General features: G+C 34.8%; 4 protein-coding genes across 4 annotated transcripts; 2 read left to right on the top strand and 2 right to left on the bottom strand.

Moving 5' to 3' along the window:
• The first annotated feature begins 6,993 nt into the window (after positions 1-6,993).
• Positions 6,994-10,045, top strand: LOC106389358 (NAD(H) kinase 1). The gene is made up of 10 exons (XM_013829576.3): positions 6,994-7,204; positions 7,504-7,663; positions 7,732-7,851; positions 7,959-8,158; positions 8,269-8,385; positions 8,505-8,599; positions 8,707-8,813; positions 8,888-8,961; positions 9,053-9,131; positions 9,226-10,045. The coding sequence occupies exons 1-10, from the start codon at positions 7,178-7,180 to the stop codon at positions 9,855-9,857; spliced, it is 1,611 nt and encodes a 536-aa protein (XP_013685030.1). The 5' UTR covers positions 6,994-7,177; the 3' UTR covers positions 9,858-10,045.
• A 3,843-nt stretch (positions 10,046-13,888) lies between these two features.
• LOC106389357 (photosystem II 5 kDa protein, chloroplastic) lies at positions 13,889-14,324 on the top strand. Its single transcript, XM_013829575.3, has one exon. The coding sequence runs from the start codon at positions 13,889-13,891 to the stop codon at positions 14,207-14,209; it is 321 nt and encodes a 106-aa protein (XP_013685029.1). The 3' UTR covers positions 14,210-14,324.
• Positions 14,325-14,474: 150 nt separating this feature from the next.
• On the bottom strand, positions 14,475-15,683 carry LOC106389356. Its single transcript, XM_013829574.2, has one exon. The coding sequence runs from the start codon at positions 15,681-15,683 to the stop codon at positions 14,475-14,477; it is 1,209 nt and encodes a 402-aa protein (XP_013685028.1).
• Positions 15,684-18,024: 2,341 nt separating this feature from the next.
• LOC111204002 (glutathione S-transferase T3-like) lies at positions 18,025-19,337 on the bottom strand. Its single transcript, XM_048749533.1, has 3 exons — positions 19,277-19,337; positions 18,424-18,938; positions 18,025-18,306 (listed from the first exon to the last, which is right to left on the bottom strand). The coding sequence occupies exons 1-3, from the start codon at positions 19,335-19,337 to the stop codon at positions 18,025-18,027; spliced, it is 858 nt and encodes a 285-aa protein (XP_048605490.1).
• Positions 19,338-27,674: the final 8,337 nt, after the last annotated feature.

Here is a 27,674-nt window from a genome sequence, read left to right as displayed (position 1 = left end):
ACTTCTGAAAAGATACGACTCTTAAGTGAAAGATGATGAAGTTTCCACTGAAACCCTGAATGTGAAAAGATACAACTTTTAGAGGGGAAGAAAATTTCTGCAATTAGGGGGCACCTTTTGAAGAGATACGATGAAGATTGAAGACGTCTATTCGTAATGTGAATTGATGGCGTCATACGCTTCACCCTAAACACAATTGTATCTCTTAGATTATATTCTAGAAACTACTACCACCGTTGGATCTTAATTTTTTTTTCCTATAATAAAAAGATTACGTCATGGTTATAGAAAATAGGTTTGCTATTATATATAGATGGAGCATACATTTTTTTTTGTTTTGTTACAGCATTGTGAAGCATACACATGTGTTAGGACTTAAGATTAGCAAATCTTAACGTACTTCTGAAGTTATGGATATACATGCCATTATTATCCAGTTTGTAAATTCGTATACGAGAAGGAAACACAGTGTAAAACAATTCTTTATTAAGGAAACACAATCTGAAAGCTAATGTTGATTACACCTTATGTTTGGTATATAAAATACAATTTGAGAAATATGGCACATGTACCAAATATACTTTGGGTCAAGATCAAGATCCTAAAAACTCAAAAGTCTACTGACCTTTTATTTTGAGACAAGACAAAAATGGCAAAATATTCATTACAAAATATATTTTGCTGACTTCTACCCCTTTACTTTCCGAGTATGTGAACTCTATAAACCTGTTGTGACCAAATTAAAGTCGATAGTAAGTAGCATTTGAATTGGTAGTATGTCAACAAAAGTACGTAAATTCACATGCAACTAAAAAGTATTATCCTTCAAGAAAAATATTATGTTAAATTTTATTCAATAAATTTGCTAAAATTTACACTTCCTCATTGACTTTTTTAGGGTCGCAACATTTATAAGGCCTTTCTGAAATTCAAATATACTAAGACTTTAGTCGTTCTCTACAGAAAATAACATATTGCAACATGGGAATATACGACAAAACAGAGGATTCTCGGAATATAAAGTCAACTTGGTTGAATATTTCCTTTTTGTTATTTTGTGCAACGGTTGAATATTTCCAAGAAACAAATAATAATACCGCTGCTCGGAGAAATTCCATTACATAGTTATTTTTAGTTATTTTCTTAAAAATATACTTTCAAGGAGAAAGATGATCAATTGAAAGATAAATATGTATTTATACTCTTATGATTAACTAATATAATACTTGGGTTTAGACTTAATGGATTGGATTTTCGGGATTGGTTCAAATATTTTAAAATTAAAAATTTTAAAATAAAATAAAAAATTATTTTGGTCGTTTTACTTTTTGAAAGTTATTTTTGTGATAAAAAATTAAAAAAAAACTATATGGAGAATTGGCATTTTGCTAATCTCGAAGCTCCGCATATCAAATCTAAAGCGTCCACTGGATTTGTGGCTTACAGATAACTACGAGTAGAAATCATGATGCACTTGAATTCTAGTGTGCACTTAAACGTAGTGGAACCAAAATCCCACGAGCGGACTGCAACCACGACCAGAAAAATATAAAAATTCAGCCACGCGTTGTTAGGGACCACTTAATACTATAGGAAATCTGTAATTGCCAAAGTAACTAATTGTGTAAAGTTGGTACTATGCTATCTATTTTGATAAAAACAAAAATGATATCTTCCGTATACACTATGACTTCTTAAATTAACATTAGATAAACTAAAAATTTAATAGGTTAACTAAACTTTGATCCACGGATCCACACGGATATTTATTCAATTCAAAATAATTAATATTATATGATTCATTGATGGTTTTTAATATGTGTACGTATATTTACTGATTGTTCATATAGTAGTTGAATTTACTATCGAAATAATATGTTACATGACATACTTGTCAACTAATAATATATAGTACATTAATTTTTTCTATTTTATTTATATAATAAATCAAACCAATTAGTATGATTGTGTTTATTAATAAATGTATATTTTCAAAATATAATATTTGTGTCGGGTAATATGTTATCTTTTAAAAGTATTTATATGTCTCTAGTTTTTTATATGTCAAATAAATTCAACTATTATGTCTATCTTGAGTAAACTATTTAATTGAAATTTTATTTATTGTATTCTTATAGTTTAAACATAATAGCTTTAATTTTTAAAGTATGCTAGATATTCTTTTTTATATGTTAGATATTTCTATTTAATAGCATCTATTTCTTAAAATATGTGTATATTCCATATAGAATATTCCATATATGGAACTAAATGTATATTGGAAAGTTGATTTCAATATACCTTGTGGTAATTTACTAATTTGTTTTACAGATTTAAAATCTAGATAATAAAATTTATTGTTATTGGTAAAAGTTATACATAAATATATTGTTATTATATATTTTTTTAATTACTTTGATGTATATAAATTTATTTTGAAAATTGTATCTGAGTAGTCAAATAAATTGAAAATGATCAGACTAATGAAATGTATTTTACATGTAAAACAATTCGTACAATATATAATAATTTAACGGCAACTACGTATATATATAAAGTATTATAATGTGTATAAAAATAGTAAAAGTAGTTAATTTGGCTGCTTATCTAATATAAAAATATATTATGACAAGTAAACCAATCTACTTTATCAAACTCTAAAAGTTACATAATATTTACAGTCAAATGCCATTGAAAATTAAATTAATTTCATATTAAAAATGATTGTTTTTTAACACATATTCATTGTTTTCCTAAAATAACTCAAACGAATTACAAAGAACGAAACAGATTATTAATAACTCAAACAAACTACATTGTTTTCTTAAATGTGATTTCCACTACTATATAATAAAGGAACTACGTCAATTTAGAATCCAAAATATTAAAGGGAAAACTGTTTTTTTAGAGCAAAAAAATAGTAACTATGTCCCTTTAAACTAATCTATATTTTGTGTCATATTTTCCTATAATACTCTTTAATATTTATGAAAATAATTTTAATAAATAGTTTTACAAACAAAAAAAATTGGAAAATAGTAACATTTGTTAAAATACCTATATGAACTTAATGGTATATTTTCCAGTTATAAAAAAGTTAAAATTATAAATTTCAGATTATGTTCTAAAAAAAATAGAAATGACATTCTACGAAGTAGAAAACGAAATGTCATTTCTATTTTTTTCATTGAATCTACAATGTTTAGAATACATGATCTACGTAAATAGGAGTATTCTACAAATATGTAGAATACACATTCCGCGCTTAACCTACCATTCTAAAATTCTTAGAAATCAAAATCTACACATTAATCTAATTCTAAAACATGTAGAAACCGACTTCTACAGATTTACTATAAATCTAAAACATGTAGAAATCAAATTCTAAACATTACTATAATTCTAAAAAACTGTAGAAACTGATTTCTACATATTAGTTGTATTCTACGGATAAGAAATCAGTTCCTAAAAATTTGGAAACAAAATATTTGAGAATATTCACTTTTATATTTTTTCAAAAAAATCGATTTAAAAAAAACGAAAAGGAACAAAAAAAGCGACAAATCGATTTGAGAATATTCACTTTCATCCCAGAGAAAAATATCCTATTTTTAGAAATTCAAATTCAAAGGGGTGCTACTGGTTGTTGTCGATGGAACATTATTGAAGAGGCGTGTCCTATTTTTAGAAATTCAAATTCTTATTTTTAGAAATTCAAATATTTGAGAATATTTGAGAATATTCACTTTCATCCCAGAGAAATCGAGTTTAAAGAGTTGAAATCATGCTTGGTCGGTTCAAATCAAGTGGGAATCAATCCGGATATAATCATACAAAACCAAAAAAATCGATTTGGGATTCTTTTCTCGGCACGGAATCGATCGATCTATTCTTACAGATCGGTCGATCTGTGTAAATCGACTTTCGCCGATCGAGTGAAATGAACCAGGTCGATCAGTATATATTTCGCGTTTTTTTTTTGTTCTGAATAAAGATCGGGATCGATCGATCCACTATAACTTGTAAAGTGGGATCGATCGATCCCCCTTGTCGAACTCAATATATATCTTTTTAAAAAAATTACAATTTTAAGGGCATTACTGCCATTTTGGAAAAAATTAGTCTAATAGGACATAAAGTAGTATAATTTAGTATAAAGAGACAAAGTTACCATTTTTTTGCTCTAAAAAATCAGATTTCCCAATATTAAAACAATCATAAAATCTTTGATTTTACTCTTATAATAAATGAACAAGCATAATATTTGATATTAGGTAGATATCCAGGGAAACCGAGATTTTAGGATTCGTAATTTTATTGTTACCTTATCTAAACTAGAAATTTAAATATTTGAAGAATATTGCAATCTGCAAGATTTTGTGAACGTTAATAATTTGTTTTAGAAAAAGTTATAGAGTTGGGATCTCATCTCGGTGAATCTTTTGGTAATAATACAAACGTGTGTCGGTTTAGTAAAGAATCAAAACATTGTGTTTAATACCAATGGCTTAAGGTAGTAATTATCGAGGAAAACTCAGGGCTAAGTATAAAATGTACTTCTGTTTTAATAGATTAAATTAGATCTCGATCCGTGCAACCGCGCGGGCTTTTTTTCATTTATTTTTATATAAATATTTTGTTTTCAATTTTAAATTGGTATATATTATAATATATATGTGTCTATCAATTTTTAAAATATAATAAGTTTATTGTATATTTTTTTCATTGAATATATTGTTTCAAACTTTTACATGTATTTGTATCTTTTTCTATATATATATTTTCGAATTGTTATTTCATTATTAAAATCGTAACTATATATATAAAGATTAGTAAAATATTGTTTTATTGTCATATTCAAAGATATTGTAATATTTCACAAATTTAGAAAGTTTTTAAAAAATTAAACTTTTCGCTTCATAGATTTATATTATCGAGTAATAATTAAACATTTAGTTTTTGTTTAATTTTTAAAATAAACTATATAGTTTAAAATTTGTTTTCATTGGTTTAAAGTAGTAAAGATTAATCATTTTTAGATAATATGATTTTTGTTTAAAAAAAATCTTTATAATTTTAAAAATTAACATTGACAAATATTTAAATATTTAGCATATAGAAATATAGTATTACAACATTAAATTATATCTATTTAATTTATACTTTGTATAAATCCAATGGATCATCTATTGTTTAAATCCAATTATTGATAACCCAATAAAAATTTATGGTATGCCCAAAATTTAAATGATAAGATTAAATATTAAATGTAACATGACTTTATAGGAATAGGTCCATTAGGTCTATTTTTAAAAAATCACACATAAATCAAAGTTGTGACTTCTGTTTTAATATATAAGATATAAAAAAAACTCTAATTTCATAATCCAATTTTAAATTCAATATATATATATATATATATCATATGCAAATAGTATTATTTTTCATTTTCTCATTTTCAATCGTATTATGTAATATTTTTTACTAAATCATCATCTCCTAGTTCCCCTAGTGTTGATAGGATTGCTTACCATTCTCATAGCTGCGGATGTTAAAACTTCATCATCATTTTCCATTGTATGAAGTCTTATACTTTTTGGCAGATACATTTCCTATAGTATTTTGGACTTAGAATAGCCTTGAGTCCAATGCAATAAAGCACGAGATACAAGGGAATGATTTTCTCACACTTGGTTATATAGAAAGAAGAAGCTTGAAAACTTAAGAAAGACTTTTGAAACTTCAGGTTTTTGTGATCTAATGGCATTGGCATATATAATGGCTGGTTAAGTTGTTAATGATTTTTATATCTAATAGATGTGGTTCAGCATGTGAACATATAATGCTCGAGATTATGTTAGGCTGTTTAAAAACATTATCGAAATTCGGCCAGTATATAAAATTCGATCACGTAACGATCAGTACATAAAGTATTCCGAAAGATAATCATACAAAATTCAAATATAAACTATATATGTGGACTGAAATTCCCAACCAACCAAACTCTTATAATTAATCGAAAATCCATGGAAACTTGAATGTAGCAATACACTATAAAAGGTTCAAAGAAATTCTTGACGTTATCTCTCCGAAAGTTTCAGAAGAAGCACCCCAACTTTTCTCGTATTGGTGACTAACCATTTACATGAAGCATGCATTATCTTCTCCTCTAGCAACTTAGTATCCTTGAGATTTTTGAGGCTAAAGATAATTTTAGTAAAAATATTTTTTAAAAAAATTAATAACAATATTCGCAACCCATATATACCTATATATTAGTTTTAGAATTAGGAGCCTAAAGTAAACATTTCATTTCATTATGCCCGCAACCAGTAGTCCAGTCTGACTAACAAACCACACGTTAAATGATTTATGAACTAAAAAAGACATGAAAGTTAATTAATGATTCTCGTGGAGGATTACTTACATTATTTTGACATTTTTCATATAAATTAAGGAAATAATTAAAGTTCATTTGTTTTTCAAAAAAAAAAAAGTTAAAGTTCATTTATGTCTTTAATAATTATATTAGTTTAACTAGTAACTTTTGAAAATAAATACTTATTTATAATATCAATGCATTTTGTAATAAATATTCAAATAAAAATATGTATAAATTGTATTAGATTCTAAAATAACAATTATTGTAATAAAACATTAAAATAGCATTTTATAAAATAGAAGGAGTATGGAATTGTGGATCCAAGACTATCGCAATTGTTTACAAAAATGGAGAGCAAATTTTAGTGTTGCATGAAAAATGTAAGAAAACCAAAAAAGAAAATCTAATTGTGCCCCGTATTCAAACCATCTTCTCTATATAAATACAATATTTGACTCTCCTAATCTGAATATCGAAAGCTATGATCTCTTAAAATATTATTTGTATAAAATACAGAACTTTAAGAAAAATATCTGAAATCTTTTCTAGTGAGTATTATATTTCTTTTTATTTTGTTATTTAAATATAAGAGAAGACTTTACTTGGGGTCAAAAATATGTGAGATTCGGTCGTTAACTTCAAAGCAATTACTGTTCCACAAAAAAAACAAAATAAAAAAGCTGTATGCTTTGCTTACGACTCCTCCTTCCTTTCCTTTACATATTCTCTGTATATAAATCTGCCGTCTTGACAATGAAATATCCATAAGCTTCTTCTTGGATCATAGAGAATTCAATGTCGAGCTACAAGCTCAATTACACTGTACTTCCATCTCTCCTTCTTCGCTTTACCCTGTTCTCGTCGTCACTCTGTTTTGCGTGTTTTGATTTCTCTCTACTGTTTATTTTTTTTTTTCGTCTTAAAGTTTTGATTTTTATGTAAAATCTCTCTCTCTGGGGATTTTTATGATCTCATTTTATTGGAAATTGAGAATGTGAGAAAGGTTTTTTCTTAGTTTCTCTTCAGCTCATAGTGATGAAACTGTTCCTGGTTATGTCTTATCTTCAAAGGTTATGTCTTTGAATCAGAACATTGTTAACTTTATTCAATTTTCTTGGCAGGACGCTCTTGGAAATGGAGATGCAAACAGTTTGGGATCAAACCCTGAAAGTGGTTCTTCACTTGCTCAATCAGAGAAAGCTGTTGAGGAGCTTCTTACTCAGCAGACTCCTATGCTAGCAACAGATGATCATCTCATTGAGTTTTCAGAGGCTTTGAGAAGTAAGTGAAGCTTTGGATTATTTGTTGTTTTCTTTGTCGTTAGGACTCACTTTTAAGGCTTTGTGTAGCTGTTGCAAAGGCTTTAAGAGGATCTGCTGAAGGTAAGGCATTGGCTCAAGCTGAGGCTGCTGAGTGGAAGCGAAGATATGAGTTGGAGAGGTCCAAGAACCAAGAGTTGCTGAATAAAGGTTTAGCTTTGAATGATTTATCCATTCTAAGTGACTTTCAATAATTAGTTCTAGTAGAGCTTTGGTTTGAGTAATATGTATGTTTTTTTTTCTGGTTTGTATCACAGCACCGCCGTTGAATGGAGTGTGTGCCGATGAATCTAGTAGCAAGGGGATGGATCATTTAGCCAAGTCTCCGCGGAGTCATGGTCAGGAGAATGGGAAGTCAGGAAGGTATCCCTTGGAGCGTATTTGCTCCCATGATGTTCTGCAAGATGGTGGTGAATCTAACAGTCCTAATGGGTCTAACAACAAACTGAAGCGAAAGGTAAATAATTGTTGCGATCCAGCTATTGCTTATTATCTTTTGAATATGCAAGTTATTAAAACATAGGTGGTCTTTTACATTTTCAGAATCTTGTTTTAACTTTGATGCAGGCATCATTTAAGCTTTCATGGGGATGCAAGGGGCAGCAGGCCAATGATCAACACAAAAAAGAAATCGTCTCGTTTGAGAGCGGGAATATCACTACAGCTGACCGTAGTAGTAAACAGGTCTGGACTATTGTCTCTAATGCTGCTGCGGTATTGCCAGAGAGTTATGCTTTTGTTCTCAGTTCCTTGCATACTTGTTAAGTATATATAGACTAACTTAACCAACTTGTAATATTCAGATTTCACTGACATGGGAGACCAGTCCACAAACTGTGATTATTTTCACTAAACCTAACTCAACTTCTGTACGACTTCTTTCTGTCGAAATGCTCAGGTCTGTACTTATACCTCTGCAAAGTCAGAAAGAGATCGTTCGTTAAGATTGTTATGTTACACAATCCATAAGATGAAGTTTACATTTTGATTTTGTTTCCACTTCAGATGGTTGAGAGAGCACAAAGGATTGAACGTTTACGTGGAGCCACGAGTGAAGGCAGAGCTTTTAGCAGAATCGAGTTCCTTCGACTTTGTACAAACTTGGGAAGATGGTAAAAGATATATGAGACGAGTCTTAAAAGCTTAGACATGTTAAAGCTTCATTGTTACCAATTGTTAAATGCAGACAAAGAAATCTCACTTCTACACCCAATGATTGACCTTGTTATAACTCTTGGTGGGGATGGTACTGTTCTATGGGTAAAAAGTCAATCTCAGTCTTTAAGTTTACATCTCTGTGTGTTGTCCCTTTTTATGATAAATAACATGGAACGTCTTCACTAATTAACAGGCAGCATCAATGTTCAAAGGACCAGTGCCTCCAATTGTTCCATTTTCCATGGGATCTCTTGGATTCATGACTCCTTTCCGTATCCTTATATATATTTTTCTTTCATCAGCCTCTTATAAACAGCATTATCTGTCACTACAACTTTTATTCTTTAACTCTTTATGATACCACAGACAGCGAACAATACCGAGACTGTCTCGAAGCAGTTTTAAAGGGTCCAATAAGCATTACACTGCGACACAGGTTGCAGTGTCACATCATCAGAGATAAAGCAAGGCATGACTACGAGACAGAGGAGAACACGCTTGTTCTCAACGAAGTCACCATCGACCGTGGGATATCATCTTACCTCACAAACCTCGAATGCTACTGCGACAACTCGTTTGTCACATGTGTTCAAGGCGATGGACTTATACTCTCTACAACATCTGGTAGCACCGCTTACTCGCTGGCAGCTGGAGGGTCAATGGTCCATCCACAGGTTCCAGGGATCTTGTTCACACCGATCTGTCCGCATTCACTGTCATTCCGGCCACTGATATTACCGGACCATGTGACGGTGAGAGTGCAAGTGCCGTTCAATAGCAGAAGCTCTGCGTGGGTGTCGTTTGATGGGAAAGGTAGGAAACAGCTTGAAGCAGGGGATGCGCTAGTGTGTAGCATTGCGCCGTGGCCTGTCTCGACGGCTTGCCAGGTTGAATCTACTCATGACTTCCTACGCAGCATCCATGATGGTCTTCACTGGAACCTTAGAAAGACTCAGTCCTCTGACGGCCCTCGTGACACTATTTATCCTTTACTCTAAAAACCATATACATATATAGTACTGACATCTATATATCTATCTATCTATCCATCCGCATGCATATAAATAAAGGAAAGTGATGGGTTCCGCGAGACAATCTAGTTGGGTGTAAAGGAAATGTAGTATGTAGCTGTTATGACTACTTATGAGCAATAACTATGTTTGATGGCTTTGCCTTCTCCATGGCTTTTTCTGCAGCTCCTCCACTGACATATCTGAATCACTGGGCATCCTTTTCCACTGTCTAAATTGTCAACTTATTCATCTTTATTAACACTTAGAATGTTTTCACCTACACGCATACAACCAACCACATATATGGAATTCCCTGAAGAGTGTTGTTAAGCATTTCGATCCAACAGTCTTCCTCAACACCATCAAGCTCATCTATGTTCTTACCCAAGTCCCCAAGTGATCTGAGAACATTTTTAGATGAGAGAAGATTCTCATATATCCCAATGGTGCGGTCATGTAAATTCATGAGAAGATATTGCTCATTCCCTACATAAACGAGATCCCCTAACTTGTTAAAGCTTGCTGCAGCTGGAGAGAAAGAGAACCTTATTCTGGACATTTACTGCGTTGCGGAGGAGAGCTAATACATCAGTCATCTTAGGCACAGCAACTGGAAGCAAAGTTGTACAACCAATTTCAAAGTCAACTATCATCGGAGCAGATGAGGGCAGGCACCAAAGACAAAGAGAATGTGAACTTAAAGCTTAGGCGAGCGTGCAGTGGAGTCTGCTGAAGAGTAGTCTTAGTAATCTTCTCTCCGGTGAGATATCCCATAGACTTAATGACATGTCTGCAGGCTGCAGTTGACACAAGCAAACGGTGCCCATACTATGACCAGTAGACACTCGTAATCAGGCCCGGCCCTGAAAAGCTCTACAAAAACAAAGGCTGGAAGCCCAAAGATAAAAAATCAGCCACAGCCGCTTGGTGGTGTCGAACCCGTCACCTTGAGGGGATTTTCTACCTAGCTTGACCATCTAACCTACTGAGATATTTTATAAATAAACTGAACTTTCTGTTAATTATCAAGGGCCGGAATCGGATGCTTCTAATGCTTATGCCAAGGGCCGCTACTGCTCGTAATGCAACAGAACAGTCATCCTCACAAAACATTATTAATTCACTAGACTATAAAAGGCCTTCACAAAAGGAATTAGGGGTCTAATTGGTGGGCTTAGTGTTACGATTTGAATGTGTTTATGACAAAAAGGATTTCGCTCTTTGTACTGATCTATATTATTATTTGCGAAGTAAATTTTTGCAACGGAATAAATTTTTGCAACGGAGCTCTAACGTTAAAAGTTAGAGCGGTTAATATCGTTTATACCCATAATGAATAATTATATAAATTAGTCAAAAAATAAAAATGAATTTAAAATCAATCTGATTAAAAAAGTGATTAAAATTAATAATAATAAGAATTATCGAAAATATAAATAATTAAAAACGAATTTCTATTAATACTATTATATTTAATATTATATTAGATAATTGACTATAAATAAATATAATAAAATTTTCAAAAATAAAAACATGTTTTAAAACATAAGATAATTCTTAGATATATTCTGTTGTTATCTGAAAATAATATTTTATTATAAAATTTATAGTTAGATATAAAACAATTTATAATTAAATGCTAATCAAATAAATATATTTTCTAAAATATATGTGAATTTTTTTAAAATTTAACACAACAATAAGCATATACATAATTTTATAAAAACTAATGAATAAATATCTATATTATTATTTGCGAAGTAAATTTTCGCAACGGAGCTCTCACGTTAAAAGTTAGAGCGGTTAATATCGTTTATACCCTTAATGAATAATTATATAAATTAGTCAAAAAATAAAAACGAATTTCAAATCAATCAGATTAAAAAAGTGATTAAAATTAATAATAATAAGAATTATCAAAAAAAATAAATAATTAAAAACGAGTAAATTTTTGCAACGGAGCTCTCACGTTAAAAGTTAGAGCGGTTAATATCGTTTATACCCTTAATGAATAATTATATAAATTAGTCAAAAAATAAAAACGAATTTCAAATCAATCTGATTAAAAAAGTGATTAAAATTAATAATAATAAGAATTATCAAAAATATAAATAATTAAAAACGAATTTCTATTAATACTAATATATTTAATATTATATTAGATAATTGACTATAAATAAATATAATAAAATTTTCAAAAATAAAAACATGTTTTAAAACATAAGATAATTCTTAGATATATTATGTTGTTATCTGAAAATAATATTTTATTATAAAATTTATAGTTAGATATAAAACAATTTATAATTAAATGCTAATCAAATAAATATATTTTCTAAAATATATGTGAATGTTTTTAAAATTTAACACAACAATAAGCATATACATAATTTTATAAAAACTAATGAATATATATCTATATTATTATTTGCGAAGTAAATTTTTGCAACAGAGCTCTCACGTTAAAACTTAGAGCGGTTAATATCGTTTATACCTTTAATGAATAATTATATAAATTAGTCAAAAAATAAAAACGAATTTCAAATCAATCTGATTAAAAAAGTGATTAAAATTAATAATAATAAGAATTATCAAAAATATAAATAATTAAAAACGAATTTCTATTAATACTATTATATTTAATATTATATTAGATAATTGACTATAAATAAATATAATAAAATTTTCAAAAATAAAAACATGTTTGAAAACATAAGATAATTCTTAGATATATTCTGTTGTTATCTGAAAATAATATTTTATTATAAAATTTATAGTTAGATATAAAACAATTTATAATTAAATGATAATCAAATAAATATATTTTCTAAAATATATGTTAATGTTTTTAAAATTTAACACAACAATAAGCATATATATAATTTATAAAAACTAATGAATATATATTAATAATATTTTATTTATATGTTATATTTGATAATTGACTATAAGTAAATATAATAAAATTCTCAAAAATAAAATATATTTTTAAAACATAAGATAATTCTGGAGCTCTCACGTTAAAAGTTAGAGCGGTTAATATCGTTTATACCCTTAATAAATAATTATATAAATTAGTCAAAAAATAAAAATGAATTTCAAATCAATCTGATTAAAAAAGTGATTAAAATTAATAATAATAAGAATTATCAAAAATATAAATAATTAAAAACGAATTTCTATTAATACTATTATATTTAATATTATATTAGATAATTGACTATAAATAAATATAATAAAATTTTCAAAAATTAAAACATGTTTTAAAACATAAGATAATTCTTAGATATATTTTGTTGTTATCTGAAAATAATATTTTATTATAAAATTTATAGTTAGATATAAAACAATTTATAATTAAATGATAATCAAATAAATATATTTTCTAAAATATATGTTGATGTTTTTAAAATTTAACACAACAATAAGCATATATATAATTTTATAAAAACTAATGAATATATATTAATAATATTTTATTTATATGTTATATTTGATAATTGACTATAAGTAAATATAATAAAATTCTCAAAAATAAAATATATTTTTAAAACATAAGATAATTCTTAAATATGTTGTATTTTTATCTGAAATAATATATTTTACTATAAAATATAAAGTTTAATGTTTGATTTATCTTTTTTAAAACATAATTAATAATTTATTACGTTCGTTTTGATTTAATAGTTATAAACAGATAAATATCTATAAGAATACTATGTCTGCATGTGTGGATAGAACACCTAGTTATTTTCATATATATGGATCCATATGTGGGCTGCACAACAAAAAGTATCTAGTCCACTTTTGCGAGAGCCTCTCATGGTTCTTCTCAACAAAGATAGAACATGGCACGTGGCAACAACCCATTGGCAAAAAATCACATTTGGATAAGGAAATAGATAATTTCTCATCAAACTCAACGCTTTCCACAAACTCATATTACCTCCAAACTTCATAAAACACATTTAACCATCTCACAAGCGCTAGCAGATACCTAACGTAGGATTCAATCAATGGCATCGATGACCATGACAGCAACATTCCTCCCGGCCGTCGCGAAGCTTCCGTCAGCCACCAGCGGACGAAGGATGTCCGTAGTCAGAGCCTCAACGAGCGAGAACACAACCAGCTTAGAAGTCAAGACCAAGGAGGAACAGACCAGCACCACAATGAGGAGGGATCTCATGTTCAATGCTGCAGCTGCGGCCGTTTGTTCCTTGGCTAAAGCAGCCATGGCGGACGAGGAGGAGCCCAAGCGTGGGACGGAGGCGGCTAAGAAGAAATACGCTCAGGTTTGCGTCACAATGCCTACCGCCAAGATCTGCCGCTACTGATTCAACCATCCACCTTTCATGTCCCTCTCTCTATCTCTCTTTCTATTGTTCGGTAAAATTTCTCATATTTGGTATGTAATCATATGTTTGATCAAAATATTATAATCTTCAACTAGATTTCGTCTTCTTTTCATTATTATAAGAACTTAAAAGAAGCAATTGCATAGTGAATTACAATAGAGTTTCTGAAAACTAAAGCGGCCTAGGTTGTAACACCAGACAAATCCAAACTCAAGCAGAAACCTATCAAGAGGTGACCACAACATTACCTTATCACCTTCAAACGCAGAGCAATGCCTCTCTCATCAAACCTAGTCTTAGCAAACACTTTCCCAGTCTCATCTTTAATAGTGCATTCCCCTCCACCAATCTCCACCGAACCTCCACCTGACGTCAGCTTACTAATACTCAGCACGTTTCTGTTAATCCCCGGAACAAAAAGCACGTTCTTGATCACTTTCCTCACACCCTTCATCGTAATCTTCACATCTTCTTTCCCTTCCGCCATGATAAATTTTCCATTAGCCATCCCAACACGAGCTTTGTACGTTCTATCTAGCGTAGTGAATTGCTTCAGATACGGAGTCATGTGGTCCGAAGCAGTCGAGTACACCATCCACATCCCATCCTCGTAAGCAAAATCGCCCGTAGTCACAGCCAACATCAAATGCTCAGGCTTCCCGTTCTTCTTAACCGTGCAGCCTCTCGCACAGTCCCCTCCTCTTGCTCCACAAACATGGCACTGGCCGCTCGTGTCGCTGCGGTAACAGTCTTCTTGATTGTGATCGTACTTCTTGCACAAGCCGCACCACATCTGCTCAGACTTGGCCTTCTCAAGGCTCTTGCGAGACTTCTTCAGCTCTCCGATCGTGAACTCCACGGGATAATCTCCAAACGTTCCGCAAAGCCCAATCAGATCGTTGAGAGTCATATCGGGAAGACTCATGATCTCCTCCAGCACGGTTGCCGCCTCATCGTACGGCCACGTCAGCGAGGTCAACAGCTTAGTGATGACTTCATCGTCGGACTTCGGATTCCCGTAACGGCGGAACCGTTCGACGATATCCAAAACTCTTTCCAAGTAACTATCCATCGATTCTCCGTCGTACATTTCGAGATCGTCGAACTCCTTCGTTAACTTGGGACGATTCGGTGCTTCGTTACCTGATTTGAGGAGATCCCAGAGATCCTTGGCGGAAGCGACGGAGAAGGTCTTGCGGTAAGTGGAAGCTGGGAGGGAGGATTGGAGGATCTTGAGTGCTTTCATGTCGTTGATCGCGCGGTCTCTCCACTCGGCGAGTTCTTTGGGACTGATCCTCGCCGCTAGCTCTGGGAGCTTCGTTGGATCAAAGGGGACTCCGCTCGTGACGACGTCCCATACTCCGTTCTCCACTAGTTTCTTCTTCGCGATTGGAGCCCATTGTTGGTAGTTTAGGTCATCGGAAAGAGGGATTTGTTTGTTCGCCGCCTCCATTGGTGTAACCGTCAGGGTTTCGATAAACCTTTTGTTTTTAAGTATATTCTCTTGGAGCGAGGAAAGCAATTAATAAACTGTTCGCCCTAAGAGCACCTAGTGTTTAATTGTGTGATTTGAAAGTTTTAGAACCGTTGTTAATCTATTTAATTTTTTCATCCTCCATTCGTAGAACCTCCGTTGAGGTTCTTAAAATTTTAATTTTTTTTTTAATTTTCCTTAAATAAAATGATTTAAAATAAAAGCATACATAAAATTTTTAATAAAAATGACATGAAAACATATTAAAAATACAAATACAAATCGTGAACGAGAAAAAATCGATTAGTTGAAATGTTGATGTGTTCCAAAATTTTGTCATATATTCTCAACCAAATCAGCTTTCAATCGTTGATGTATTTTGTTATCTCAGACTTCATTCCGAATGGTCAGCATGCTCATAATATTCTCGACATTTGAAGGCATCCCCGATGTAAAGTTGAGATCGACTTGTGAACTTCGGCTTGATTCCGGTTGTTCGAAAACTGATAGATCATACAGAGTGTGCCCATCTCGTTCATCTTCCACGATCATATTATATAGAATGATACATGCTCGCATTATCTTTCCAATTTTTATTTTGTCCCACAAAAGAGCAGGATTTTTGACTATAGCAAATCGAGCTTGCAGGACCCCAAAAGCACGCTTGACATCTTTACGAACACCTTCTTGACGTGTAGCAAATAAGGATGCTTTCGGATCTTGCGGTTATCGAATAGATTGGACAAAAGTAGTCCAGTTTGGATAAATACCATACGTGAGATAGTAAGCCAAACGGTATTTGTGTCCGTTGATAGTGTAATTAACTTTTGGAGCTCGACCTTGTAATATATCATCAAAAACCGGTGATCGATCAAGAACATTGATATCGTTTAAGGTACCCGGAGGTCCGAAAAACGCATGTCCTATCCAGAGATCGTGTGAAGCTACAACCTCTAAAACAATTGTTCGCTTTCCTGATCCACGTGTATATTGATCTTTCCATGCGGTCGGACAATTCTTCCACTCCTAATGCATACAATTGATGCTTCCTATCATCCCAGGAAATCTGCGTACCTCTCCAATATCGAGTAGTCGTTGAAGATCTTCTGGTGTGGGTCTTCTTAGATACTCATCTCCAAATAAATTAATGACTCCTTCAAAAAAATGTTCCAAGCATAAAAGCGCGGTGGTCTCACCAAGTCAGAGATATTCGTCGACCGCATCAGCTGGGCAACCATATGCCATCATACGAATTGCTGCCGTTGCTTTTTGTAAAGGAGAGTGACCGAACCTTCCAGTAGCATCTCTTCTTTGTTGAAAGTATGGGATTTCAGCAGAGAGGCGATCAACAATACGCATGAACAAGGGCTTGTTCATTCGAAAACGGCGTCGAAACATGTGAGAAGGATATGTTGTATCTTCACTAAAATAATCGTTCCATAGTTGTATGTGTCCTTGTTCTCGTTGTCTTTCTATGTAGGCTCGTTTCTTTTTGGACGTTGGTGCTTCTTGGCGATCTTCATTACGAATGAGAAGGTTTTCAAATTGTTGATCAAAAATTTGATCAAATCTTTCATCCATAAAGGCTTCAAAATTATCGGAAGAAGAAGCCATTAGAGAATATGATAAAAAGCAACTGTAAATAGGCAACCAAGAGAAATGATAAGCCCAAAAGAAAAAGAAATGGTAAAGCAAAGGGTTTGTAAATTTTGGTATTGGAAGAGAAATGGCAAAGGGTTTACAACGAGAGGTATATAAAGACAGACAAGTGTTTCTGTTTGTTTACAATCAGGAAGCGTAATGGAACCTTTATAAAGAAAAACTATGAAACACAAGTTGCGAACTGGCGTTTGCCACATGGAGACACAACTGTTTCTGCTTGGCTTCTTCTCTCACATGGAAACAGGTGTTTGTCTTCTTCTTCACATGGCCAGCCAACTGTTTCTTCTTGGCTTCTTCTATCACATGGAAACACAACTTGACTAACAGGGTCTTCTCGTATCACCTGCAAGAACACTTGACTGAATTAAATGCATTTATACACAGAACAACAAAAAAGTCTTAATGTCAATTATTTCAATTACCTGTATCAGCACCATGTGACAGAAAAAAACAAGAAACAAGCAGCAACACGAGTCACATGTACTCTGCAAAAGTAAGAAACAAGCAGCAACAAAGATATCATGTGTAACAAACTCGGACAAAACGCAAGTGAGAACCAAATTCATACAGAAAGAACCAAATTCAACAAACAAAGACACAAAGCTATTTCAAGTTAAGAAACAAACTTAGAGACAAAGACACAAAGATCCGAATTAAACTAAAGAGCAAACATTTCCTTAATAAGCTTATTTTTCAAAGCTATTTCTAGCTCATTCAGTGGCTCTGTCTTGGCAATGAGGCTGTCAAGCAATTTTTTATCCTTAAGCTTATCCTGCAAAGCAAAGTCTTTTTGCCTTATCTCCCACAGGCTGTGAAACTCCACCCTATCATTCACTTCCTCTTCCACATTCGCTTGCTTGCTTGCTGACCTTTTTCCGTTGGCCTTTGAAGCTTTTACACCAACAGGCCGAGCTTCATCCTTACCAACATGGATTGATGACTGAGCAGATTCACCATCTAACTTCCTTCTTTAAGACTGGACTTTATCAGAAGAAGCTCCACGCCATTTTTGATCATGGCGAAGCTCCAACCATGCATGCTCCAGTGTGAATTTAACCTTGTAATCATTGTAGAAAATCTCATGCGCCATCTTCAGAACGTCATCCTCACTTTGTCCACTCGATCTCTGCTTCGTTGCAGCATGATAACTGCCAACAAACTTGCACACTCCCTCATTAATCTTCCCCCACCTCTGTTTGCACTGCGTTTGCTCTCTCTTTGGCAAACCATCCAGCTTAGGACTCTCACCACAATAAGCTGCAATCCGTTTCCAAAATGAGATTGCTTTCTGCTCATTCCCTACAATTGGGTCTTTGGAGGTGTTTAACCAAGCACTTATGAGCACACCATCTTCTGTTGGCGACCATTTACGTCTCCCTTTAACTTCGGACACAGCCTCAGTCTCTGCACTGTCGTTGCCATCTTCAGTCCATTGTGAACCGAAGACAGAGGCATCCGATGCAGAGAACGTGTCACCAACAGGGTGTACATAAGGGTGTTGGGTCTTAGGTTGCTGACTGTTTAAAAGGTTTTGAAAGCTACAGTTTTCACTATATGGATCCATAAACTTGTCTAAAGGAGAATGAAAGAACAAAAGAGAATGAAAAAGCTATTGAGAAATGGCGTGTTTTGTTCACAATTTAAAGGAAAGTTTTAAAGCTTTTAAAGTTTGTGTTAATGGAAGTTTTTAGTTGTTGAAGTTTCAGATTTATGTTAATGGCAGTCAATGCCTTTACCTACAACTAAAACAACCACATAATACTACACCAAAGTAAAGCATATACAATTAAATACATATCGCATCAACGCAAAGCAACTAACAAAAGCAATATTAATGTCAATTTAATTCCATACCTAATCAATATCTAACACACATTCAACTAACTAAAGCAACACTAAAGTCTACTTACCTCTTGCCAACTGTGAAATGGAAGAGTGTGCTCTGTAATGAATGCTTTGTTGATGTTGCATCCGTTTCTGAGAGAGAGTGTTTTCGGTAATGAATGCACATCACCCATCCTTGCACAACAAACAACGAAATTAACATTAAAAGCTCATTTGACCAAAGCGAATATCATTAAATTACTACACAACTCAATTCAGTTTCAATTGCTAATATTAATAACCATCTCGACCAAAGCTAATATCAGTAACCAATGCTAATATCACTAGTTTGTAATTTAACTATGAGATCAAAGAATATTAACAAACCTTGAGCATACACAATACGCATGTAACCATTTCCTATCCACAATGGAATAACAAAGTAATGGCTGCAATTGATACATCATCAAACATAAGAAGAAAAACAAGTCAAAGATTCATTTGGACAAAAAACAACACTACAAGAAAACAGCGGTATTCTGACGGACATTCCGACGGAAAATGAAATCCTCGGAATATACCGAGGAAATTCCGAGGAAACACAAAATTGGGGTTCCTCGGAATTTCCTCGGAATATACCGACGGAATTCCGAGGAAACCTCAGTCCGTCGGAATATTCCGAGGAAATTCCGAGGAACAATGTGTTCCTCGGAAAAAACCGATGAATTTCGAGGAAATATTATAGCCGTTGGAGAGCCGTTGGGGGATTTTACAAAATTCCGAGGAAATTCCGACGAACTAGCCTTTTCCGTCGGAATTCCGTCGGAATTTCCTCGGTATGTCGGCAGGATTTAATCTAAATATACAAGCACTCCTCTTCCTCTTCATTCACTCCATATCTTCATCCTCCCTCTTACTCTATTTACACACGAATTTGATTCATAAAAAATATGTCTTCTTCAAATTATTTTTGTTCTTGGATCGATCGACCTCATTTGGATCCGAACACGAGATTGCTTACGGAAGAATACCAACGAGGTATAACCGAATTCATGGGGTTAGTTCACCGACAACCGGAAGCAAAAACAGGTAAGTTAAGATGTCCTTGCTCTAATTGTAAAAATAGAAAGGTTATTAAAGAGTGGGATGTTTGGACTCATCTATATTTGAGTGGGTTTACACGAAGTTACAAAATTTGGTATCATCATGGGGAAACTGATTATGAACATGGTAGTACTAGCGAACCTCAGCCAGCGGTTAGATTAGAAGAACCAATTAGAACGGATGTAGATTATGGTGTAGGTACTGAGCAGATGGTAAATGATCATTTTAGAGGGGAAGATTTACCCAATGCAGAAGCTAGGAGATTTTATGATATGTTGGATGCTGGAAAGCAACCATTGTACGAAGGTTGCAGAGATGGTCATTCAGCTTTATCATCTGCTACAAGATTGATGGGCATTAAAACAGATTATAATTTGGCTGAAGACTGTGTGGATGCGATTGCTGATTTTGTAAAAGGTATTCTACCCGAGGATAATGTAGCTCCTGGTTCATACTACGAGGTTCAGAAACTCGTAGCTGGTCTTGGTTTATCGTATCAGGTAATAGATGTATGCAGCGACAACTGCATGATTTATTGGAGGGCGGATGAACAGCGGGTTACATGCAAATTTTGTGGAAAGCCTCGTTATAAAGATACGAGTGGAAGAGTTCCAGTGCCATATAAAAGGATGTGGTATTTACCTTTGACGGAAAGGTTGCAGAGGTTGTATCTGTCTGAACGCACAGCGCAACCAATGAGATGGCATGCGGAGCACTCAACAGATGGTGAGATCAGACATCCTTCAGATGCAAAAGCGTGGAAGCATTTCCAATCAAAGTATCCCGACTTTGCGTATGAGAGAAGAAATGTCTACCTTGGATTATGTACTGATGGTTTTAGTCCGTTTGGCAAGAGTGGAAGACAGTATTCTCTATGGCCCGTCATTCTTACACCATACAACCTCCCCCCAAACTTGTGCTTGCGACGAGAGTTTTTGTTTCTCTCGATTCTCGTTCCCGGACCAGAGCATCCTAAGAGATCACTTGATGTGTTTCTTCAGCCACTAATATATGAGTTGCAACAACTATGGGCTCAAGGTGCTGAAACATACGATGTTTCGTGTAAAGAAAACTTTCAAATGCGGGCAGTACTAATGTGGACAATAAGTGATTTTCCAGCATATGGTATGTTGTCTGGATGGACAACGCATGGAAGGCTATCATGTCCATATTGTCAAGATAACACTGATGCTTTCCAACTAAAACACGGAAGGAAAACGTGTTGGTTTGACTGTCACAGGAGATTCCTACCACCTGATCATCCATATCGTAGGAGTAGGAATTTGTTTACGAAGAACAAGAGGGTGTTTGACAGTCCACCTCCGGAAATTTGTGGGAAAGATTTGAAGATACAACTAAGAGATTTTGGTGCAGAAAGGACGCCAGAAGTCGGTGGACATGAGCGTTTTCCGGTAGATGCTGTTGGAGAACTACATAACTGGCACAAAAAAAGTATTTTCTGGGATCTGCCATACTGGGAGGATCATCTGCTAAGGCATAATTTAGATGTCATGCATATTGAGAAGAACTTTTTTGACAATCTCATGAACACGATCCTTAATGTTCAAGGTAAAACAAAGGATAATTTGAAGTCAAGACTGGATTTAGTCGATATATGTGCTCGTTCAGAACTTCATGTTGATGAAAATGGTAGGGCTCCTTTTCCCATATACCGACTTGATGCAGCGGGAAAAGATGCGTTCTTTGATTGGATTTCAAACGATGTGGAATTTCCAGACGGTTACGCATCAAATTTGCGTAACTGTATCGACAGAAAGGAAGGAAAGTTTACTGGCTTGAAAAGCCACGATTGCCATGTAATGATGCAGCGCCTCCTTCCGTTCGCCTTCAAGGAACTATTACCACGAAATGTTCATGAAGCAATTGCAGGGATAAGTGGTTTCTTCCGCGATTTATGCACGAGATCAGTGACTCTTGAAGGTATTGAAAATTTGAAGACTAACATAGCCGTGATTCAGTGCAACCTTGAGAAGATATTTCCTCCCTCATTTTTTGATGTTATGGAGCATCTTGTTATTCACCTGGCAAGAGAATTGGAACTTGGTGGTCCTGTGCAGTATAGATGGATGTATCTGTATGAGCGGTATATGTTCCATTTGAAGAAGATGGTGAAAAATTTAAGTAGGGTGGAAGGTTCTATAGTCGCACAGATGATCAATGAAGAAACTTCAAACTTTGCCGAGTACTACTTTCCAGCAGAAGTTCAGACCAAAAACAGAAGACCTGCTCGGCATGATGATAGAGGCGAACGGGCAACATATCATGTTACGGTTCCAGACATTTTCACAGATGTTGGACGACTTAGCGGAAAACCAAAGGACCGTCGACTTACTGAGCAGGAGCGCAGTCATTTGCAAACATATTTGCTCACCAACTGCGAAGACGTTCTTCAATATGAGAGGTAAATAAATGAGCTTACAAATTTTTATTTTAACAAGTTGAAATTTAAATCTTAATTAATTACATTATTGTCATCATATACAGGATTTTCATGGCAGAAAAGCGGTTCGAGTATAGATACGCCACAGAGGACGAACTAGAAGAAATGAAGCAGAGAGAATTTAGTGGATGGATGTTTACTTATGTGAGTGCTTTAAACAAATTAAAATATATTTTATCACATATTTATACTAATTCACATTTATTGATATAATATATATATATGTGCTATTAATAGGTGTCTGCTGGTTTGGCCAGAGGTGAAACATTTGACGATTGGATACGTGAGATGGTCGTTGGACCAAACTTTGTTGTGAAGTCATATCCGAGATTTTGTACTCGAGGATATGCATTCACAACTCAGAAGAGGAGACGTTCGAGTACGACTTATGATGCTGGCGTTTGTTCTGCATCAGGAGATGATGTATACTACGGACACATACATGAGATTTTGGAAATTAAGTATTTGGGCATGGTTGGATTGCGCTGTACTGTTTTCTATTGTGATTGGCACGACAACACCCCAGATCGAGGTGTGAGAACAGATGCATTTGGTGTTACATCAGTAAATTCGAGGCGAAAGCTGCAATATTATGATCCTTTCATTCTTGCTTCTCAGGCCGATCAGGTAATTAAATGTTAATTATTCAGAATGATTCATCATCATGTGTATTAATTTATAATTTTTCTAAATGTTACAGGTTTGTTATATCAAGTACCCCCGGGTAAGGAACAGAGATGATCCATGGGTTACTGTTACAAGACTCAACCCGAGAGGCCGAGTTCAGGGAAGTTCTGAGCTGGAAGACCCACTACAACCAAGCACATCCGGCAACTTAAGTGCAGCAGAAGATTTAGCTGGAGTTGGCCTTGTAGTCGATTTAACCGACTTTGGAGAGGAAGCCGTCGTTCACGTAGAGGATGAACCAGTGATTGGAGAGTTTCACCAAGATCCAGATTCAGATTCATCTGGTGATGATGACTCGGAAACAGACTACCATTGAACTTATTTATTTTTTTTTTTAAAGAAATACCGAGGAAATTCCGAGGAACACTTGATATAACCTCTTTCCTCGGATAATAGTTATTTGGTTTATCTAGCAAGGCAAAGCTGAATACGAATTAAAAACTACTCAGAACACAACCAAATAAAACGAAGAAACCATGTAAAAGAAATACGAACTCATAATTAAGAAACCCAAAAAAAAACTCAGTTCAAAATTAACAGAAAATAAGACCATAAAACGTTAGAATAGAAAAGAAAATAAAATAGCCGGTGATAGCTCCTACTCCTCGTCTCCTGCTCCAGATGTTCCTGCATCGTTGGGTCTCTTGGACCTCTTTCTTACCCTGTGTGTACCACTCGAACCCGAACCAGAGCTGGATGGAGAGTTGTCCCGATGAACTACATCATCCTTTTGGCAACGACACGGCCTGATACGTGAAATGGCAGCCCAGATCTTGTGTAGCATGTCGTTGTTTGTCTTTATGCTCTGATCTCTCCAATGTTGTTGCTGGCGCGAAGTGGCGTTCGGTGGAAGCTCTTGCAGCTTGTACTGGCTGGAGTCTGATGGGAGTAGCTGATGGGGTTGTGAATCATCTGGAATGGCTTGTGCAGCCTCATCTTCTCCTTCTTCATCAACCACGCCCTTGCCTTTGGTCTGATATTTTGGCGTGAAGAAGGATGGCTTGTCTACTAGTGCGGTAGCAGGGGGTAGGAACTCAACTGCAGCCTCTGAAAGTAGAGAAGTCAGACCGATCTGAGGTAGGTGGCAGTAGAGTGTTTTCTTCGCTCGGTCCTGGAATACGTAGACGTAAGGACCATCCCGATGGATCCTCGAGTGGGGACCAGCTATGAACTCCTTACTTACTAGAGAAATGACATCCAGGTAGTTCCAAGCAATGTTGTTCGATCTGTCCAGTGCTACCTGCTGGTTCTTGCAGTCTACACCCACATGTCTAAGGATCCGAGTAATCACTGCACCAAATCCACATGCATTGCTCTTGTATTTGGTTACTTTCCCCTTGTATCCTGCTAAGTTTGCGGCCAGCACCGCTCCCATGTTGAAGGCAGTAGCAGGTGGGAATGTAGAGTTTCCAAATGCCGGTAGCAAATGCCTCACACCTTGGTACAGGAGGCACAACTCCCATTGCGTGACTGATGCGGCTGTGGTTGTCCCGTATAGCAATGAGCCAATGAGGCGTGTGGCATATCTCAGTACTGGGCTCCGGATAAGTGACTCCTTTGCCTGAGAAGATCTATAAACCCCTGTGCCAATCGTTTCCCAGAAGTTCAACAGCTCTGAAGTCCAATAAAGACCAGATGTCCTCTCCCCTGCACTCAATCCAAATAGTCTGCAGAGGTCTGTGAAAGATACCTCATAGTATACTTTCTGCACTACGAATGCCAGAAAACCTTCCTGATGGCTATCATCGGGACGGGTGACGTATGCGGATGCTATGAACTGGCGTACCAACTCCGGATAAGTGGGTTCGTTGAGGTTGCATAGTTGGCCTAGACCCATGTTCTGGAACAGTCCTTCAATGTCTGCTTGGATTCCCAATATTGTCATCGTCTCAGGACATGCTAGTTGTGTAGCCGGAACGGCTACCTTCTTCATGTTGTTGTAGTGGGTGGTATCAGACTTATCCCACTTCTTTGGCCTTTGCTTCTCTCGCTGAGACGAACCCTCTTCTTGTGTGTTCTTCTTTGCTGACATTTTCGTGCGCTTCATTCTCTACAAAATAGAATCATTGCTCTCAACATGGTTATAATCAATTAAGAACTCAAAGCAACATGAAAATGAAAAGCGAAATCGAGTTGTGATAAAAAAAAAACCAAATTGAAAAAAATTCTCAATCCCTAAATCATCTCAAATCCTGTTCCAAACTCGTTGATCACAGACAATTGTGTTCTATTCCATGTTTAAACATCTGTTTCATGCATATTTGATCAAGGAATCAACACGGAAATAAGAAATTCACAAAACCCAAAAAATTGCTCAAGAACACGATTTCAGAATGTGGAGATTCGCGGAGTATACCTGTCTTAGGGTGAAGACGAGTGTAGGAATCAGGTAGAGCTCGAAAAATCAAGTGGAATGGAGCCCAAAATTGTTCAAATCGGTTGATTACAGAGAGAGAAAGGGGGGGGCGAATTATAGGGGAAATCGGAGGGGATGAGAGTTCTAAGGTTTAGATCCAGAAAAGGTCGGGTTTTGCCTTATAATTCTGTTTTCCGAACACGCATCGATCGATGCATTTTTGTTCTATAACGCATCGATCGATCACAATCTTACGCCCGGTCCATCTTTGTAATCGATCGATTTGTTTTTGTTCAGAAACGCATCGGTCGATGCGTTTTTAAAAAAACTTACAAGATTTTCCGAGGACATTCCGAGGAAAAATTGAGATTCTCGATCGATCGATGGGATACTCTCATCGATCGATCACAATCTTACGGCCCGGTCCATCTTTGTAATCGATCGATGCGTTTTTGTTCTATAACGCATCGATCGATGCGTTTTTAAAAAAACATACAAGATTTTCCGAGGACATTCCGAGGAACAATTGTGATTCTCGATCGATCGATGGGATACTCTCATCGATCGATCACAATCTTACGGCCCGGTCCATCTTTGTAATCGATCGATGTGTTTTTGTTCTATAACGCATCGATCGATGCGTTTTTAAAAAAACATACAAGATTTTCCGAGGACATTCCAAGGAACAATTGAGATTCTCGATCGATCGATGGGATTCTCTCATCGATCGATCACAATCTTACGGCCCGGTCCATCTTTGTAATCGATCGATTTGTTTTTGTTCAAAAACGCATCGATCGATGCGTTTATTTAAAAAAAAATTACGTTTTGAAACCCCAAACACTAGTTCCTCGGAATTTCCTCGGAATATTCCGAGGAAATTCCGAGGAAGAAGAGGGTTTCCTCGGAGTTCCCTCGGAATAATCCGAGGAAATTCCGAGGAAATAGGGTTTTTAAACTGAAAACAACGTTTTGCCGTTTGAATAACACCTATATAACCCTTATTAAGTGTCTTACGTTCATTATGAAGTCAAAAATTTGTTCCTTACCGTATAATTAACATTTTTCCGATTGTATGAACGAAATCTCGCAACATAAGACAAACACTTATACCTTTTAATGAACGGTAAAGGGAATACTTTCAATTAGTTTTGAAATTTTTTATTTCATGGTTTATGCTCATCTATACAAAGAATCCTCAATGGTATGCATTACAATTGTATAAGAAATGAAATACGGCAAAAAAAATTGATGTTTTGAAACCCCAAACACTAGTTCCTCGGTATTTCCTCGGAATATTCCGAGGAAATTCCGACGGATATTTTACTATCCGTCGGAATTTCCTCGGAATATTTTCATTTTACCGGGCAAATATTTCGCGAAAATTGAAATTAGAATTCCGACGGAATTCCGACGGATAATATCCGTCGGACCCTAGGTTTTATAACCACGAGCCACTTCTTCTTCCCCATTTCTTTCTTCTTCCTCTGCGCAAATCCTCTCTTCTCTCCGGCGATTTCCCCCTGAAATCCGACGATATCTCCGGCGATCTCCCTCTTCTCTTACACAAATCATGTAAGGACCCTATCCCACTCTCTTAGGTTCTATTTGTTAGGTTTTTGTGTGGTTTTGATAGATTTTTTTTAGGGTGATTGGTTAGGATTGTGATTTGGTTGTATAATAGGTTTAGAATTGTGATTTGGTTGAATAATTTATTTTGTTGAATTGATTTAGAATTTTTTTATAATTTTTTTTTCTATTTATAAAATCGATTTTGGGTATATAAAATCGATTTTTGTATTTTACAAAACAATTTTTCTATATAAATTCGATTTTTTGAACTTTTCAAAAAAAAAATTTCTATATAAATTCGATT

The sequence above is a fragment of the Brassica napus genome, chromosome C3 (genome assembly GCF_020379485.1).
Source record: "Brassica napus cultivar Da-Ae chromosome C3, Da-Ae, whole genome shotgun sequence".
Classification (NCBI taxonomy): domain Eukaryota; kingdom Viridiplantae; phylum Streptophyta; class Magnoliopsida; order Brassicales; family Brassicaceae; genus Brassica; species Brassica napus.
This window is presented reverse-complemented; position numbering and strand designations above follow the sequence as displayed.